This window comes from Centropristis striata, chromosome 9 (assembly GCF_030273125.1).
Source record: "Centropristis striata isolate RG_2023a ecotype Rhode Island chromosome 9, C.striata_1.0, whole genome shotgun sequence".
Lineage (NCBI taxonomy): Eukaryota > Metazoa > Chordata > Actinopteri > Perciformes > Serranidae > Centropristis > Centropristis striata.
In genome coordinates this window covers 28,412,601-28,433,216 of record NC_081525.1, presented here as the reverse complement: position 1 = coordinate 28,433,216, position 20,616 = coordinate 28,412,601, and the positions used below count along the sequence as shown (strand labels likewise).

Here is a 20,616-nt window from a genome sequence, read left to right as displayed (position 1 = left end):
ACCAATCTGTGTGTCAGTTTCGATGTGAGTTATCGAAACTAGGGGTATGTCCCCTTCTGTCTCAAGGTAACCAGTAGACCCAGAGTAAAAGTCTCCATGAAACACAGCATTTTTTGCTGAAGACCGGGTCCGTTCCCATTATAAGCAACATTTCTCTGTTAGAGACAATAGCCTTCAGTACCCAACCCCCAAAGCCATAGAATACACACATTACTCTGGGCTAGTCTTTCCTAATGGACACCAGGCTTGTAAATCACGCCAACCCACTCCCATTTACTGGCTCTTCGTTTAATTAATTCACAGCACATCTAAATTACCATCTGTGGATTTGAGAAGGAGAAATGAAATTCACCAGCTTTGGGCTTTTGCCAGCGTTTGGTTCTTTTTTTTTTTTTTTTACCAGTAGGTTTGTAGCAGCAGACATGCTGAGGTTGCCCTGAGGAAACTAATTAACACACTTTCTGTAATTCATAAGCTGAGCTGCCTGTCTTCAAAGTTTGTGGATCATCTATCAGCAATGAAGTATATTATTACAATGAAGTAAGCTGAAAAAGTGGCATTCTATTTGCATTCTATTTCTAACCAAAGACCAAACATAATTATAATATTTATAATAATATCCTCTCATAATTATTTTCACTATAACTGGGAGCGTTGGGGTCTTATGTATGTGTGTGTCCACTTTTAGCATGGAAGTTAATTTGTCTTTGGATTTTGTTTCTACTTTAAAAAAATAAAAAATTCTGCAGGCAAACTGAGGACAGCCTGAAAAAGTTGGCGGTAAATCAAGAGAATTGGTTTTCCAAATCGAGTCTGTCTGTCTGTCTATCCTTTAATCAACCCTCTGGCCCAAAGTCTCTTGACATTAATGCCCAGTGAAAGCTCAGTGTGTCTAAGCTACGAACCTGCTGAGTTGGATAACATCATATGTGGGGTACTTATGTCCATTTTTATGCATACAAACTCTATAGATTGACATGTTACACTGTTAATGTGTGCATGTGTACTACATGGGCCGTTTGTCCCCATCCCTTTACAGTGGATTAACTCCCTCCAGCCCCACCCCCTCCGACCCAAGCTCTCCTCTCGTAATCACCAATCAGGTTCCTGCTTTCATCCTGAGAGTGACACACACTCTGACACTCAAATCTCCAAACAAGACAGATTTGGCAACAGTGCAGACTTGGCAGAGGTAGAAATGCCAGTCAACGGGGAGATAGGCGTAGTGGTGGTGCCGTGGTTGGTTGTTTGGGGCTCTGTGTGTGTGAGTGTGTGTGACTGCTGACTGGTGGTATTAAGCGGTAACACGCACACACCTGGTGTGTCAGTAGTAGTCAGACGGGCAGATGGGAAGAGAGAAGTCAGGTTGGGCTTCTGCCACCAATCTCAGCTGGGCGGACGGCACGAGATCTTTGTCTCTTTCTATTATTTCTTTCTTCCTTTTTGTCTTTCTGGCTCTTTCTTCTCCTGTTCATCTTAAGTCGTGTCTTAAGGAATTCTTCACATGCTGAGCACACCTAAAGGTAACCTGCACTTTGGCATTTCACTAGCTGTTTCTTAGTATTTCTTTACTCTAGACTTATTTAGCTATTAAGCTATAAGAGGAGCAAACATAGCTCAACACATAGGTCAAAAAAGATGATGGAAAACTTTAAAATATTGACTGATTGTCGAAAAACTACAGAAAGCAAGTGTTCGGTTTTCATTTACAGATGATAATTCAGTTTTTTTCTGCTTTACTTTAATTTCCTTGTTAACTATGTGAACTACAGTTCTTCACACCCAGATTTTCTTGTCACACCTTTTCACACATTTGCAGCTCTGCTTTCTTTCCTGCATGTGAGAAAACAAAAAGAGTCCAAAAAGACTGCTAAAATGCTGCAGTGACACCCAAGGGATAGCAGTGCTACTGGTGTTAATTGCCTCTGCCCCTCCTGGTTTGCTTTTGGGCTGCAGTTGAGGGGCTTTAAGCTTGTACGTATGGTGTGTGTGTGTGTGTGTGTGTGTGTGTGTGTGTGTGTGTGTGTGTGTGTGTGTGTGTGTGTGTGTGTGTGTGTGTGTCTGTGTGTGTGTTTGCTGGTGTGTGCTTGTTAGAGTGAAATGTTGCTGATGAGGTAAATCAGGTATCTTTAGAGCTGAGCCATGCAGCATTGTCTTTGTCTGGAGACCGTGGACTGAGGGCGGGGAGGGGGCGTGTTTCCTCAAGGTCGTCTCTGCTCCACTGCACTCGTTTTGCATATTGTGTGCACGTGTGCAATTGTAAGTCGGTGCCGGCATGTTCCCTGCAGAAAACACCCAGTTTAGCACCAAAATTGATTAAATGTTGATTCTAAAAATATGTGAAATTGGAAAATATCTGAATTCATTTTTCACTACCAAATAACTTTGGTTGGAGGAATTCAGCATATTATTTGCTTTGTTTCAGGATAGATTAGATTTAGATTCAACTTTATTGTCATTGCACATGTCACAAGTACAAAGCAACGAAATGCAGATAGCATCTAACCAGAAGTGCTTAAGCAGTAATTAAGTAAATCATATTGCAATATATACAGGAATGAAATGTATAAAAATGCAGTATATATAGGTATAAATTATATAATAAATAAAATAAATAAATAAATGCAGATCTAACTGTACATTTGTGCAAGTAGATATATATATATATACATATACATACATACATATACACACATGTATATATACATACATACACACATATATACACACACATATATATATATAAATATATACATAGTAGTGCAAATGAAGGATACATTATATAATGACACTTGTTTAAAACATTTTGTTTCACTCATGAATGCACAAATCTTGGCTCATTTAAAATGTATTGTTTATAGGGCCGCCCCCTCTTGATTATTCAAGTAAATGATGCTTTGGTCTTGGTCGACTAAGTCATGCCGAATGACTTACAGTATTTACAGGAAACCTTTAAGCACATCTTCCAAGATTCTTTAACAGATCTCTTGATTAAATCAACTAATTGTATTAGCCAACTAAGAATTCCTTCAGTGCAGGACAGCCCTGATGTTATGACTGTATATATTCTATAAAATCAGGTTGAACCATGTGGTGTATATGAGTATTATATGTTAAAGGCTCCATATTTTACCTCTGTTATACAGTGCAGCTCTGGTGTGATGGTCATTTTTACTTTAGTGAGTTTAGGTAAATGTTACTGAGGGAATTGACTTTGTGAGATGGACATTTTTGTGTCCTCAAGCAGTTTGACCTCCTGCTGTATGTTGACCTGATTCAGACATGGACATGACCAGACGCAGCTGTGGCAAAGATCCCTGCTACATTCCTTACCTGAGCTAGTTCAGGTTGGCTGTTGGATCGCACGCTGGTGATTGAGAACAGAAAAAAATAGCTGACCTCTATTTTGTAAATTAGGTTAATGCCGTAATCATTCCTCTCTACTACCACAGGCACTGTTGACATTGTTATTTAGATGGAAGAATACAGTATCTAGCATGTGAAAAGCCATGATGTTGGTTACATTACCTTAGCTAACATTAACAGTTATAATGTTAAAATTCTGGCTCTTAATTTGTCAGAAAAACATTTTTCTTATTTAACTTAAATGCCACTGATTTTTGGAAAAACGGTTGCTGAAAAACATGATGAATATAGATCTCTCATAAGTAACATCACCGTAACTATAAAGCATCTTTCCCTGAAGAGGATGCTCTGTGAAATGGAGCAACGCTGGTGAATTATTTATTCTTACACTCTTCAACTCATGTTCTCTGTGAGGCCTAACAGAGACACCTGCTGGAGAAATAGGTGCAATGCAGTTGTATTTCTGTGTATTGTTGACAAAAAAAGAATGTGTTCGCTGTAACAGACATGCAGAGTGATGATATTATGATGATGATACCCAGTCTCATGATTTTACTCTGAATATTTTACAGAATAACTACCTGGTGTTCATGGCAGAGCTGTTCGGGTGGTTTGAGGTGGACAAGCCGTCTTTTGTGAAACCAAAAATGCTGAACAACGAAGGCACAGGTACGTCCTAAAAATGCTAGGTCATGGGTCTCAAACTCAAATTACCTGGGGGCCGCTGGAGGCAGTATCAAAATGACCAAAAAAAGACACAAAATGACAGGAAAAAAATTACTTAAAAAAGACACAAAATGACCAAAAAAGACACAAAATTACAAAAAAAGACACAAAATGACTGAAAAAACACCAATTACTTTAAAAAGAGACAAAATGACAAAAAAATACACAGAATTACCAAGAAAGACACAAAATTATCAAAAAAAGACACAAAATGACCCAAAAAAGACACTTAATTACCAAAAAAGACACAAACTGACAGAAAAAAACTAAATTACTTCAAAAAGAAACAAAATGACCAAAAAACACACAAAACTCTTAAAAAAGACACACAATTATTAAAAAAGACACAAAATTATTTAAAAAGACACACAATTACTAAAAAAGACACAAAATTATTTTAAAAAAGACAAAATTTTACTCACATTAAACTTTCATATCAAGGTGAGGGCCACAAAATATCGTCACGCGGGCCACAATTGGCCCGCGGGCCGCGAGTTTGAGACCCATGTGCTAAGTGCTAGATATATCATCAGAAAATCCAATATCACAGTATTTCCACCAGCCTTATTGGTATAATATTTATACATTGCACAGCTCTACGTAGCAGTACCACAATGTGTATTTTATGAAACATAGCAAAGCAATTAGGTAAAAAACAGTAATATTTTTGCTCAACCGTCTCTGCTGTGTCACCCCAGACTCGTCATCCTTGTTGAAGAATATTCCAGCCATCCCTATCTCCAAGGCAACCAAGAGGAGCTTCATGGAAAGACCCCCAAGTCCTGAAAGACCCAGGTATACTACCAAGTGCCAGAGGCATTTCACTTCCATTTGAGTGGAGCTGCTTTTTTGGCTAGTAGTTAGTTTAGCAGGTTGGTGCGTAGCTGCCAGTTGTGAATATCTGGGACTTATTAAGCCAGCAAAAGCTTTATATTATATTAAAAGCTCAAAAGGACGATGAAAATATATATTAAAATGTAGAATGTGTCATTTTCTCCTTCTCTAGCTTGCCCCTTCGACCACAGCCTCGAAACTCAGGTGATTTATATACATTTAAGTATTTATAAAAGGCAAAATTGTATAATTTGATATGAATATTAAAGTAGGATTCCTTGTATTAGGTACAACAATTTGTGTTTTAATTCTTTCTTTGCTTACTTGTGACATCCAGGAGAGATCAAGAGGTCAACTTCAATGTCCTTTGTCGATGGCAACCTCGGCACCTGGCCCAAAGAAAAAAGGTCAATAATATTGTCATTCTGTTTAAATGCTGCTCATTTAAAATATCACATCCCCAAGAGAATTAGTTATCCCATGGGGATAAAGAAGAGCGTATTGTGTTGCTGCCAAATCAGATTCTTTCCTCAAATAATCTTTTAGAATTTAGAAGTTGAAATATCAGAAGTTTTAATTTGTATAAAATTTGTATGATAAATTTGTATATTTGTGTTTTGCTATTAAGGTCTGGGCCTTATGGAGTGTCTTTTGACATCCCTTTTGACAAAGAGGACTCTACTTCTGCCAGTTTTTCCTCCATGCGAGGCATGGTGAGGTCCATCAGCACTGATGATGGTTCTGGCTTCAAGGTCCACCATCTGCCCCGTGGAATGAAACGCAATCTGTCCTTCCAGCCAGTCAACGGTCAGAGTGTTGGGATTGAGGAGGAGGGCTGCCCAGACAGCCTGGCTGGAATAGAGCCCAGCAGGAGAACGTACCCCAACGGACATGGGAGCGCCATGGCAACAACTCCCTCCATCGAGGAAGCACTTCAGATCATCCACAGCCCAAATAGGCCTCCAGTGGAGGGCAACAATAATGGTTTCTTCCTGCACACTCAGGACCAAGGGGCTGCTGCTGCTGGAGTCCTGGAGCCAGTGTCAGAGTTGGACTCCAAAGGGAGTACCACAGACACCACCGAGGTGGACACCGGCATCCATATCCGAACAGAAGACATGCTGGATGAGGATTCCTCTCTGAAAGACTGCTCTGTGAATATGGAGCTGGACATGGACACGCCCAGTCCCTGCCCGAGCAGCCAGAGCAAGTCCCCCTCAGGGTTTAAGATGACCAGCTTTGCTGAACAGAAGAAGAGAAAGGGTCCATCATTGCCAGACTCAGGAAGGTGCAGCAGCAGCTCCCTTAAGACCACTCCTGAGGGTTCTGAGTTTGGCCTCCCATTATCCGTCTCCTGGGCCCCGACCCCTGAACACAGCCCCATCCGTCATCAAACCACTCCACCCCTCACTGCTCAAGCATCACCCACACCTGTACAACTCCCAGCTAATGACCCCGCTCAGGTCATGGCTACGGAGATGGTCCAGCTAAGGATGAGGCTGGAGGAGAAACGTAAAGCCATCGAAGCACAGAAGAAGAAGGTGGAGGCTGCTTTTACAAGGCACCGTCAAAAGATGGGCCACTCAGCGTTTCTCAATGTGGTAAAGAGAAAAGGAGACGGAGCAGAAGGAGGGAAGGTTGAGGGAGAGGGCAAGGCAAGTCCCACCTTTAAATTTGGGAGGAGCAAGGCAGACACACCTGATGGGGCAGAGCAAAGCAGCACAGCCTCCTGCTGGACCAAGTCGCCTGGTGCAGGAGAGGAAAGTGGTCAAGGCCACGCTCAGCTAACCGAGGTAGATCTCACAGAGTATACACGTTCCATTGAGAAGCTCAACCATTCGCTAGCGTTCCTTCAGACTGAGATGCAGCGACTGGCTCAACAGCAGGAAGTGATCATGGCCATGAGGGAGCAGCAGCATCAGCAGGCGTGGGTAATCCCTGCCCCGCATACCAACCCATCACCACAAAAACAGAGTCGAGCTGTCATTCGATCCTCAGGACCCTCTTCTCCTGCTGATTCCCCTCGTTCCACCCACCGCTCTCCAACCAGCATCAAACGCAAATCTGCCTCCTTCCACTCACGTAACCCTCGCACTGCACGACCCAGTGAGCTAAAGCTGGCCCCTTACAACCGAGTCCTCACTGCCCCGCAATCTGTCGACAGCATTCCCCGGCTACGGCGATTTTCTCCCTGCCAGCCCTTGGCAAGTTCCTTCGTTTACATGGGGGACCAACCAGCAACCGCCAATCCAGAGACAGTAGCCGCTGATGGAGACAAGAACAAGGAGACAGAGTCACTCCTTTCCCCAGAGAGGGAGATTGCCAGTATATGTGTAGCCCATTCTCCACCCAGCTCCCCCAACCTGAAGAACAAAAGCGAACAAACTGAAGCAGATTCAGTTCAAGAGCCAGTTTCAAATCTAAAACCTACCATAGAAACATCCTTCCCTGAGGTTCTGGCCCACCCTGTGGTAGAGACCTTCACGGTGTCACCGACAGATATTCCTCCCCAGCCAGAAGCTTCAGGTGAAGTCAAGAGCGCCTTGATTGAGGTTCCTCTGTCAGTCGTGAAGCCGCTGGAGGATCTGACACTTGATGATGATTTGGAGATGCAACAGGGTGATGAGGAAGACCCTGATCATGAACAGAAGATCTGTCGCGGTTTCTTCTTTAAGGTAGGCAAAAAAATGTCACCAATGTAATATTTTGTTGCACTTTCCTGTTCCATAACAAAGTAGAAGGACCCATGCCAAAGTGATGCCCTACCTTGCAGTGTTAATGAATGTGAGAAAGAATTTGTGATTTGGATCCATATCTAAATTAAAGTTCTGCCTTTGCGTTTTTGACACACCCTTCAACCAAGTTTCATTAAAATAGAGCCAATAGTTTTCCCATAACCCTGCTGCCAAACCGAAAACCAAACCAAACCAAAAAACATGCACTGCAAAAAAGATTTGAAAAACACTAAATCTGAGGGAAATGATCTTGCTGCCTGGACAGATGATTTCACTTGATAAGATTTCTTAAATTAAGATTATTAATCTAGGAATAAGCATGTTGTACACTTAAAATAAGAAATTAACTCTGAAAACTAAATTAAAGCTGCAAGCAGCGATGAACTGGCCCGAGCAGAGTGCACTGACAATTATTTGGTTCTTACAAGATAAAAAAGTGTTTGATAATTTATCTTGTTTTAAGAGTTAATTTCTTATTTTAAGTGTTCAACATGCTTATTTCTAGATTGAACAATCTTAATTTAAGAAATATTGTCAAGTGAAATTATCTGTCCATGCAGCAAGATCATTTCCCTCAGATTTAATGTTTTTATCTTGTTTTTAGACACACCTTTTGTGCAGTGTGACCTCCTTGCTAAAGGTAACAAGATAAGATGTACTCTACTTGTCCCCAATGAGAAATTTGGTTTGGACTCCAAACTGCAACACTGAGGGCGGAGTCTCCAAGCAAGAACAAAGAACCAGCAGCATAAAACATAAAAACCATAACATACACAGTGTGGGTCCACAGGAAGCCCTAAAATGCAGTGGCGCACTTATGGAAAGCAATTTCATTTGAACCCCAGGCAGCCATGCTTGTTTTTTACCAGAAGCACTCTTGTTTCTAACACAAGATGATGAATAGTTCAGGAAACGTGTCAGCTGAGGAAAGCTTCATCTTCCCATTAAGGGGTTGTAAGATAGCATGCTCGCTCCAGTCTAGGCTTTGATGTAGGTCATAAAACTGGGGCTGTTGTGAATAATTCAGGCACATCTGTGAATATGTGGGGTTGGAGAAGGGTTGACTAGATGCTGAGGGGGGAGCAAAGGATGTTTACATGAAATACAACTCTAGATTAAATCAATTTGTACTGAAATTAACAGCTCAGAGTGCCTTTGTCGAAAACAACGTCCGTGCTTAATAGCCATTCTGGTCCTACTCTCTGGAATTCTTTACCACATGAACCCAGGTCTGTTACAACAGTGTCTTCCTTTAAAAGAAGACTAAAAACACATTTTTTTCTCAAGCTTTTAGTTAGGTAAAGGGTAAAAGGCTCTTTTAAAAGCAGTACTATGTTGTTTCTTTTAACAATGATAATACCACTACCTCTTACCCTGCTCTACCCTCTTTTTTTATGCTGTCTTATATGTTTTTATGTATGTCAGATTATTTTATGATTTATTTTATCAGTTTTATATATAATGTTAATGCAATGTTTAGTGTATGTATATTGTATTTCTGTCATGTATGATTTTTATTTTAAGCACATTGAGTTTACGCCTGCCGTATGAAATGTGCTTGACTTGACTTGACTTAATACAAAAAAATAAATGGATAAAACGAAATAATAAAAATTGCATGATAAATGTTTCAGTGTCTAGACAGAATACAGCACAATGTGTCCTTTCTGGTGCAGAAAAAATGTCCTCTGCTCTTTTGCCTCTACCAGCCTTTTAAAGTCTCATTTAATTACACAGGGAAGAGTTGACCTTTCACAATAAGAGCTCTTTAAATGATCTAATTGATTACATCAGATTAGATGAATTACTGCAACACAGTTATCTGTGCCACAGCCGTAGAAGGTCAGCCTTTTAATGAGAAGCGGCAGCAGAAACAGTAATCTATAATGGTCACTAAATGTTGCTGCTGAGAACACAATTTAGCTCAAACAGTGTGAGGTGACTGACTTTGTTTCCTACGTGACTCAGGCGGACGGAAAGGCAGAGGAGAACATGGCTCAGAAGAGGGCTGCGCTCTTGGAGAAAAGGATGAGGAGGGAGAAGGAGAGCCAGCAGAAGAAGATGCAGCAGGAGGCTGAGTTGGAGCACAAAAAGGAGGAAGCTCGGTACGTTCACACTTCCACAATAAAGTAAAGAGCAGGGAATGAAAATAGACTATTTTTCTGTGAATTGTGCACCGATACCCAGAGAGCTACTTTCTCAAACATCAAACTTTATTTAATAATATTTAACATTGTTATACATTATACAAAGACTGCATCACCTTGTCAGCCAATTCTACAAATGATAAGTGAGAATTTAAGAATAAAAAGGAATAAAATAAATAGCTAAATAAGCATCATTACTGTTCAGTTTCATAACAATTGCTGACTATGTAAAAAAGAAAAAAAAATAGCTAACACCATTTCACAGCAATCACAGCAAGCAACATTTTCTGCATTATATATTGTACAGATAAGGGCTTTCTTTAGTCAGGCAAAAGTTAATTCATTCATGCAGATTGTTAAAATATCCATTATCAGAAATATTGAACATAAGTTTAAGTCTTCTCCTAGTGTCCTATTTTCTTTTCCTTTTTTGTTTTTGTTGTTTTAAATCTAGAAACCTTACTTGCTATTCTTTTTTGTCAGGGATTAGTTTTTCTCACCTTCTGGGTGATTCTCATGAACATGGTGCAGCTCATAGCAATAATCCAAGAGCATTGAATACATATTTTCTTTGACCCTTTATAACATATACAATCTAAAGTCACTGTTTAATATGCATTTATACTCTTTTTAAAGAATTTTAAGGTATTTTCTGACATTTTTAGAGACACTGTGAGCTAAATTTATTACCGTAACACATTCTTTAAAAAAAACATAAAAACAACGAAAGGTTTTTTTTTCCCTTGGCAAGCACTGTAAATATGCTCAAGGGTAGCTGGTATCACCAAAATGTATTTTATTAAAATATACACATTTTTAATTCAAACAATTCTATCATTACCGTAACATATAACCATTTTTCTCATCAATTTTCATTCAGATTTTGTTCTTTATACATTGTGAAAAACCATTATGTTTGATTATATTCTGTTGAATTATACATTTCAAACAAATGTACATTTATTTTTATAAAGCTTATTAAATATTTATTGTATATAAGTGTGGGGAAACCATGACATTTTTATCTGGACGTATTACAGTGATGAAATTGTGAATCAAAAATATGTTTAAAAATATAGAAAATATTATTTTAACAGAAAAACAATGAATTGTGCCTCATTTTGGTTATATTGTCCATTCATATAAAAGTGAAATATATTTACTTTAATAAAGTATGTCCTTATAATCTTCACAGACATAGCTTAGACTGGCTTCATGAGAACCTGTAAAAAACAAAGGGAACATAACTGTCGACTGTTAATTTCTCTGTTCAGTGACTGGTTTCCCAATAAACATATTTGAAACACTCTTATATTAGTATTAGTATTTCTCTGACTGACTTCCTCCCATCCCTCTGTCCTTCTTGCTCAGACTGAAAGCGGAGGAGGAGCGCATCAGGAAGGAGGAAGACAAGGCCAGGAGGGAGTTCATCAAGCAGGAATATCTCAGGAGGAAACAGCTGAAACTGATGGAGGACATGGACACCGTCATTAAACCACGACCAGCTGGTGGGGCCAAGCAGAGGCGGGGGCGCCCCAAGTCCATCCATCGGGACAGCATAGACTCCCCCAAAACCCCCGTCAGAGCTGCTGCAGGTAAACATGGAGACGCCCCTCACTAAGGGAGCTTGTGGTCATCCCATCTGTCCAATGTGTACTGCTGCCACTTTGCTTTGTGCCACAAAAGGAATCACATTTATAACACATCTCAAATTAATTTTCCTTTTTTTACACCATAAAATATAACATTAATGTTAGGGCTGGGCGATATATGCACCAAAAGTCATATCCTGATATATTTAGGCTGAATATCGATATCAGGGATGAGCAACAGGAGGCCCGGGGGCCACATACGGCCCACACCCTCACTTGAAGTGGCCCTCAGTACAACGACATTTGAGTATGAAATCTTAAAAGTGCAGTGTAAAAATGGACAAAATTACTTCTTGTAATTAATGTTGGTCTGCTGTTCTTGCACTGAAAAAAAAAAGAAATCACAGTAAGTGGTTATTTTTTATTTGCTTAAAACCTTTTGTATTCCTATTTATTGTTATACATGCATTTGAGCATGAAATATGTTAAGTTACTGCACTGTAAACATATTTAAAAATTCAGTTTCATCGTAACTGGTTAAGTGCACGGTCCTATATGTGGCCCTGTGGTAGTGTCCATGAAAAATTGTGGCCCCCTGCAGCATTTAAGTTACCCATCCCTGATATATATCCTGATATTTTTATTGCAAAGTGAGAGCAAATGTTCAGTCAAAGTCAAAGCCAAATATGACATGTCACAAGTAGTTTTATTGAAACTGTTTCTTTGAACATAAGTGAACATAAATACTCTTTACCAACCAAAGTACCTTTTAAAAAAATCAAAGCTCCATAAAGTGTACATTTAAATTAAAAAAAATATCTTAAATTAAAATACCATATGAAATAAAATAAGCCAATCTTTTTCTGAAATAAATATAATTATATGAGAAAAGAATAACAAACATAACTAAATAACTAAATATGACAAAATCTAGTGAGGGCAGCATTTATATATAAACAAAGAAAAAAAAAAGAACAATATTGATATATGCAATATGCTCTAATTCCATATCACAATTAAAAATATATCGATATATCTTTTATATTGCCCAGCCCTAATTAATATATCTAATTTGGTTAATTAAAGCTTTCAGCCAGGTTAATTGTGATATTTCTATTATTATCTGCAAGGATTTTTTTGCCTCTAATGTCTAACAAGCCTTAAATAATACAGTAAAATTAGATATTTGAGCTTGAACATGATATACTGACGGAGCAATGCAGTGTCATTGTGTTTATAGGCATTATGTAATGTGTAATACATATTTATGCATGAATTTAAGGGTATTTCTTTGTGAATTTTTATTGAATGTTATGAGTATGACTGGATGTTTGGCATGTATTGCTCAGTGACAGGGTTGGCACAAAGCACAGCAGACAGCCTGGTGGTGTTGTTGGTGTTCATCATGTCGGTGTAACTGTGTCGTGCTGTGTCACATCTCGTCTCACATCCAGGTTCACGCCAACGTGTCTTTTCAGTCTCCAGCTTGTCCCTCGCTTCCCTCAACCTGGGAGACGGCGACAGTGTTCACTCTGAGAAGAGAACGCCAAGGTGAGTTTATACCTGCTGGTGTCACATGTGAAATGCAATTTAAAAAAGGCTGGTAGTTGGTGTAGCCTTTAATTCTATCTTAGAGTTTAATGTTTAAAACAACATGGTCTCACAGAAATCCATGAAATAGCCACGGATTTGCTTAACTCAAAATCCGTGGAATAGCCACGGAATCACTCAAATTTCCGTGAAACTGACACGGATTTCGCTACAATGCAAGTTAATGACAGTCATATCCCGTAGCTATTCCAACATACAAAGTGATTATGTACATTCACTGAGTGAATATTTAGAAAATAAAACATATATTTCTCGCTAGAAATGTGATCAAAATCCATTTTTATGCAGAAACTAAGTCAAAATATTGATTTTTTTCACAAAAAATTTGAGAACTGTCTCCCATGTTTTTTGTTCTGACCTCCGGGACCTTGAAAGTCACGTGACTTGGAACAAACCAATCGCCACGGGATATGACTGTCATTAACTTGCATTGTAGCGAAATCCGTGTCAGTTTCACTGAAATTTGAGTTATTCTGTGGCTATTCCACGGATTTTGAGTTAAGCGAATCTGTGACTATTTCACGGATTCCTGTGAGACCAGGTTCGTTTAAAAGCTTTATTTCACTAGATGTCATACTTTTAGGTACATAACTTATATATGAGTGGAATATTTTCAGTTAAATGTGTTAAGTGTGAAAACCGCTTTGCATTCATGCCAGTTTGTTGTTTGCTGTATAATCAAAGATAGGAGTCAAAAAATTAAAATCTTGAAGTCCTACAAAACCTTTTCTTTAAAGCTAAGCTTCCCAGACTCACTCCAGTTCTCAGGTCTAACGTTTCTCCTGTATTTCTACCTTCCTTCTTCTTAATACTTTCTGTCCTGCTGTTTCACACTCGTCAGAAGTGCTAGTTTAGCCTCTGGCGGTCTCTTCTACTTTCTGAGCTCTCCTAAACTGAGAAGGAGAAGGTTAGTTTCCACTTGGCAATCAAAACCTAAGGTGCTTCACGCTGCCCTGAGCCCAATCCTGCACTGAAACCCTGTCCCCCACACCAGGTTTTATGAGGGATTGATGGAGCACTTAAAGGAAAGGCAGCGTCTTTCCTTATGATTAACTTCAAAGCACTTGTCTGATGCTTTGCTTTCAGCAGCATCACCACCGCAAAACAATCACCTGTCTTTTTTTCCCACTTGCTCTCTGCTGTGCTTTCCTCACCGATTTACCCTCCTGCTCTGGCTTTAGCAGATAAAACATCAAAGTAAATTGTTAAGTTTTGTTCTACGTCTCAGACTCGTTCTATAGGACACGCCCTGCATAAAACATCCATTTTATCAAGTCATTTCTCGCTATGCTGTGTCAAAAATCTGCTATTCCAGATATCTAAACATGAAGATGCATTTAATCCAAATTAGATTTTTATTTCCTAAAAGGAGACCATGCCTTTATTTGAGAAATGAAAGGATAAATGACTTGTTAATTTGGACAGTTTAAATTCACAAAAAGTTTGTCTTTAGTTGCTCTTACTGTACTGCCCTACAAAGTCTAACTGCAGTAACTACACAAAGGGTAAAACTGAGAAAAACTGCTTTAAAGTTTTTAAACATGTTTTTACTGGCCAGCCACATGGGTTATAGGTAGGTCAGTGATATGACACTTATTTCTACATGTATTGATGATGTAATATTTATGTTCAAAAACATGATGATTTATTTGACCTTTGTCCCTAAAAATGTAGTTACTGCACTCTGGTTTTGCTGTAAAAGGTTCTACTAGTGATGCACACAGAGTACAGTAACTACAATGTTGTTGTCTTCTTTAAGCTTTTATATTTTGTTTTCAGTAAATAAACATTCTCAAATTGATTTTGTTATAAATGAATGTAAAAGTGTTTGACACCTCTTTTTTGTAAAGATTTGTGTACTTTAGACTTAGTATTATAATGTAATGCTATATTTTAGTCTTAATATAATATAATTATCACTTTTAATCACAGTCAAAGTGAAGTTACTGCGGTCTGCTTTGGTTTTGAGTTGGATTTTGTAGTTACTGCATTTTTTATATCATCATTTCTCTGAAATAAAGCAAAATTTAAGTCTAAAACTAGTTGTAACTCAATTTTGACCAAAAATGTAATTACTGCAGTTAGGCTTTGTAGGGCAGTGTACATATGCTGTGCTCATTGACTTTCACACAATGCACAATGCAGTTGCTGTCCAGGACAAGAGCAAGTAAATGCTGAGTGCTACACTGTAACTGATTGACCTCTTTTATTGACCTTGATTGCACCAGAATGCTTCACATCACTGCACTCACTGCCTGTGCTTGCAAGCTTTGCTACTGCAGATTTATAGGATTTACAACAGACCAAGTCCAAACTGCGTGCTGAAGTAGTACACACAGTTATCTCCACCGTAACGGATAAATCTACACGATCATGATGCAGACAGGGTGGGAAAATGACACCAGCCAAAAGCCTCGTTGGCTTGTATAGTAGTGCAGTATTTTCCTGCCCTGCCTGCAGTATAATCTGCTGAGTGTTCAGGAGCAGCACCCATGCAGAAAGGTGATATAATCCTGTGCATGTGTATGTGTGTGTGTGTTCTAGGCCAGACTCTGCAGATGGCTTTCTGTCCCCGAGCCGCTCCAGCAGCAGGAATGGAGAAAAGGACTGGGAGAACGGATCCACAACCTCCTCTGTTACATCTAACACAGAGTACACTGGTAGGACACCTCTGAATCTTTGTATTATTGTTGCCAGTGCAGCTGTTAATATACTGCGGGACAAGATTTTTAAACTTGTCTCACTGCCTTCTTGGTGTTGTTGCCTACCTCAGTAGATGTAAAATGTAAATCAAACATCAGCTGTGTGAGAGTGTGGGTTTTTTTTACATAAATGCTACATTCATAGCTCAAATTCCTCTCTCCGTCCACCCAATAATACCCGGATATGCTACCAGTCGCAGTCTTCATACATGATTTATCAAAAGAAAAGAGTAAAAATAGGGAGGGAAGTCTTGTCTGTGACACAACTGGAGGAGTTGCCATGACAACAGTATCATCCTGATGTTCTCTCCTTTGTTCTCATTCAGGCCCGAAACTATACAGGGAGCCCAGTGCCAAATCTAACAAGCACATTATCCAGAACGCTCTGGCCCACTGCTGCCTCGCAGGCAAGGTTAATGAGGGGCAGAAGAACAAGATCCTGGAGGTAACAGCACTGTTCCCTACACCTGTCCTGTCCTCATGATGCACACCATGTACCTTCAACATAGGGGATTATATCTGACTTTGGACGCTGTCCTCTCTGTGTTTAAGAGCTGGAATGTATCTAAGTTCATTAACTCAAGTTTTATACTTAAGTTTAATTTTGAGCTTTGGACAAATAATTATAATAACCACTACATTAGTTTAATAGGTCTAGTTACTTTGCTGATTTAGATGATCTAATATATGATCTAAATCAAGTCATACATTACTATATATTACTGTAGGTTAAACTACCTAGCAGTATATAAAGTATTTCAGATGAGCTCTACATTCATGAGCTGCAACATTAAAGTGATGAACCCATTAACGCATCAATAATTATAAACCACAAATGTAATATATTTTATTCTCAAATGGGTCATTCTGCATAATGAGTCGTTATTTTTGGTACTTTAAGTATATTTGTGTACTGCAAGACTTTTACTTATAACAGAGTATTTTTACACTGCAATATTACTACTTTACTTAAGTAAAAGATCTGAATACTTCTTCCACCACTGTTGTTTTTACCCCAAAAACATATTGTAGCGAGCAATATATTGAGCAATATTGACGACCCAATGGATAAAGTGCCTGAAATACATCAAAAACATCTGTTAAGCATTTAAGCCAGTGTAATTCAAAGGGCAGACACACTTTAAATAACAAAAAGTGATGTTTGGGAGGGTCCAAAGAACGAGCCAGATTTAACATGGGTATATGTATAATCTCCATGACCTTTATACTGTTTCTAATGAGCTTTTCTTCACCTGTCCTTAACAGGAAATGGAGAAATCAGAGGCAAACAACTTCTTGGTTTTGTTCCGAGATGCCGGCTGCCAGTTCCGCTCTCTTTACACTTACTGCCCCGAGATGGAAGAGATCAACAAGCTGACGGGCATCGGCCCCAAGAGCATCACACGCAAGATGATTGACGGCCTCTACAAGTACAACTCAGACAAGAAGCAGTTCAGTCAGATACCAGCCAAGACCATGTCGGCCAGCGTGGACGCAGTGACCATCCACAGCCACCTCTGGCAAACCAAGAAGCCAGCTACCCCTAAAAAAGTAGTGCCTGCCCAGTCCTAATGGAACTCGATCCCCCAAACATCGGCATTCCCCTCCAATGGAACAAACCCATTTCAATTTGCACTTCACTGTACATATCCATGAAGATTCAAGCACCTGCAATGCCAGTTAGATGAATGCATATTTGTCTTATTCATGTTTGTTCGTCTTTTCCTCTCATTGCATTCCTGTCCTTGTTTTTCCTACTTACTCTGGACTGGACATGATAGGACTCAAAGATTATGAACAACTGGAATGTATGCCACTGTTGAGTATTGATGTAAATGCTTATCACTTCTGTGTTTTTAGAGATTGTCATGTTTGAGTCAAATTATGAAGGCATGTGTGAGTGTTGTTTTTGTTTCCTATGTGCCAAACGTCAAAAAAGAGACAGTATGAATGCCAGGACATTTTACTGAAGCACTGAATGTTTTTAATTCATGTACAGATTGATTTTTGTTTGCAATACCATGTTGATGTGTGGCCTTATGCGCGTTTTGTTTAAGCGTGTGAGAGCAATGAGGTGATTGTAAAACAGCGTATACAGAGGCTTTTTTTTGTATTTGGAAGAACACATTTTTCTTCATCTCTGTGGGTAAAACAGTTTGTATATTAAGGTACGTAAAACTACAAAGGGCCAAAAAACAAATTGCATACAGCTAGTATCAGCCACACAGTTCATGTGTGTTCAGCTCAACAAAGCCAAGCGGTTTCAGCTTTTTCAGAACCCTTTTTCGAGAAAGTGATTTTAAAGAATGCAGGACGTTACTGTAGATCACTGGTTCTCAACCTGTGGGTCGGGACACCTGCAGACGATTTTGAGCTATAATGTAATTAATATTTATAATATACAAATATGCTGTCATGTTTGTAATTGTTGTGTTAAATTCCCTTCTTGTCATAATATACAGAAGTAGATGCAACCTCAAGAAATACCCACAAGAGGTAAAACTGACGGATAGTGGAAATAAAACTCATCCCTAAGTTAACTATCTGGTTTGTTTTCCCTTGTTGAGGCGTTCCTTCAGCAATAGAGGTTGAGAACCAGTGTTGATCACTCTGCTGCTGGTTCACAGCAACATTTGTGCACAAAAAACAGTGTTATTTATAATTTTAAATGCTGCCTACTGCACAACTTAGTATCTTTGCAGTAAATGAATATAATCTCTCACACAGTGGTATCAGGAATATGACTAAATTCCAAGACATAATGACACCTAAGAAGTATTTATCTTCATATTAATATCAGGGTTTAAAAACAAATTGTTGTACTAATACTTTCTTGACAGTATTCAATTTCACACTTATGGAGGACGAAGGCTAGGATTATATAAATGACTTTAAAAATAAACAAATATGCCATGAAATGTACCAAAATGAGTATTTAAAAAATGTAGACATTACTAATTGATCAAATTGATTTGTCTCTTTTTTATTTACCTTTGTATTAATTCCCATATTTATTTGAATTCATATTTAATGTTCTCTTTATTTCTGAAATAGTTTTATTTATTTATTTAATTGTCACTTTGAATGACAGCATTTGCATAATAAAACACACATTTATTAAGAAATGATAAAAAATAAAGATGTTTTGGGAGAAAAAATATGCCCAAAATGAAGAGGAAAAAATAACTAAACAAGAATTATAAATTCTGAAAAAAAAATAGGGGAATTAATATACAAGTAAAAGAAGAAAATTTAATAGAAAGTTTAATTTATGGCACCTTTTATCAATGATTATTTTTAATATTATTGGTATTTAATGGCATAGCAATAGTTGTTTTAGTCATTTATTTATTTACAAATTCATGATTTTGCAGCTTCAGTCCTCCTTACACACTGGGCTTGCTTATCTTAGAAAGTCTGCACGTTCAGTGCTCAAAGCATTACAAAAGCATCCCCCAAACACCAAATGTAGTAAACTTAGTGCATATACAAAGTTTAGATTGCTAATTGGTAACAAACAAATTGCTATAGTACTTTAAAAAGACAGCCTGATTCAATAAAATGGCCACGTTGTTACTATAGTTGTGTCATTTTCAACACGCCTGTACATTTGTTGCTCTTGCATAACACAATTGTGTGTTGATTATGTGCAGAGTGTGTATAAGCAACATATTTGTCTGGTCCCTATAGATGCCACATGTCCTATATAGGCCAGAAATTGACTAATTCTGTTATTTTATTTGTTTCCGTTATTTCATATAGGACATTGAATTTCACAAACAATGCAAGACAGAATAGGGCAGATCCTTGTTGCTGCATACGGGTAGAGACTCTCCACAGAGTCTCATTGGTGTCAGTATCACGTTCATTTAGTCACCGAATGTTAAATCAACACCATTTGCAGGTATAAGTTCCAACAATAATAAATCTGCTTACATGGTGCTTTGTTTTCAGCTGGGAGGGGGGTGTTTATGACCAAAAGAGAGCATGTACATGTCTTTGAAAATGTAATCTAGTATGACGGAGCGGTTCTCTGTTGTTTCTTGGAAGGATTTGTCCTCAGAAGCTCTGTCCACCTGCTTATGGCTGTTTAAGGCCAAGGAAAGGTAAATGGTTATCTAAACTGTAATGATATTGTACAGTGTGTTCATGTGAGCTCATACCTATTCATTATGATGACTTTGTTTTGTTTGTCAGACGCTGTGCTGTCATTCAACATATTGCTGAACATGTAGTTTCATATTGTTTTTTTCTTTTTCTTTTTTGGCATTCAATAAAACTAAGCATGGCCTCAGCATTCACGTGGTGTTTATTGTAAAATCTAAAGGAGGAAAGGAGGTGTCAATCACCAAAGTCAGATTGAAACAAGATTCAGGAGGATAATATTATTTTATGGTTTATAAGATCTGTAAGGAGTTGTCTTAGGGTAACTGTGATTTGCAGTAGACATTTTGGAGAGACAATTTATCAGAGCATTTGAATGGGGCAACAGTATTAAAATGGGTTTGAGTTTGGAGATGAAGCTCACAATTGACTGAAAACGCCAGAACCTTAGGAGCCTCAAAAGCCGTTGTTCTTGTGGCTTGGTTTTCCAAATCTTTTGGCTTTCCTTTCTATCAGTCTGGGTAAATAATAAGGCGTCCATTTAAAGCATTCTATGTACTGTACTTGATTATAACTTGAAGGAAACCTGATACATTAAAAACAGACAGTGAGTGAGCAGGGTCCAACCCAGGACTCACAGAAAAAACTTGAAAAATGTGTGTGCTACTTCAGCACCAAGGACAGCGTTGTGGATTTATCAATATACAGCACGGTATATTGATACACTGATTTATATACTGATATTGATGTATTAGATTCTAACTTGCACAAACCTCAGCCAGATAAATGATCTAAGTCA

General features: G+C 38.5%; 1 protein-coding gene across 4 annotated transcripts in view; it reads left to right on the top strand.

The window, feature by feature from the left end:
* Positions 1-20,008, top strand: part of camsap2a (calmodulin regulated spectrin-associated protein family, member 2a) — a 68,322-nt gene extending 48,314 nt beyond the window's left edge. For 2 of the 4 annotated variants that reach the window (XM_059340793.1, XM_059340791.1), the window contains 11 exons: positions 3,939-4,035; positions 4,791-4,887; positions 5,099-5,130; positions 5,264-5,333; positions 5,555-7,601; positions 9,630-9,766; positions 11,180-11,403; positions 12,879-12,951; positions 15,556-15,671; positions 16,040-16,158; positions 16,980-20,008. In XM_059340793.1, the coding sequence (XP_059196776.1) occupies positions 3,939-4,035; positions 4,791-4,887; positions 5,099-5,130; positions 5,264-5,333; positions 5,555-7,601; positions 9,630-9,766; positions 11,180-11,403; positions 12,879-12,951; positions 15,556-15,671; positions 16,040-16,158; positions 16,980-17,285 (3,318 nt within the window). In that variant the 3' untranslated portion in view covers positions 17,286-20,008. Of the gene's footprint in view, positions 1-3,938; positions 4,036-4,790; positions 4,888-5,098; positions 5,131-5,263; positions 5,334-5,554; positions 7,602-9,629; positions 9,767-11,179; positions 11,404-12,854; positions 12,952-15,555; positions 15,672-16,039; positions 16,159-16,979 lie in introns of all 4 variants that reach the window. The other 2 variants (XM_059340792.1, XM_059340790.1) reach the window with 1 other exon arrangement.
* Positions 20,009-20,616: the final 608 nt, after the last annotated feature.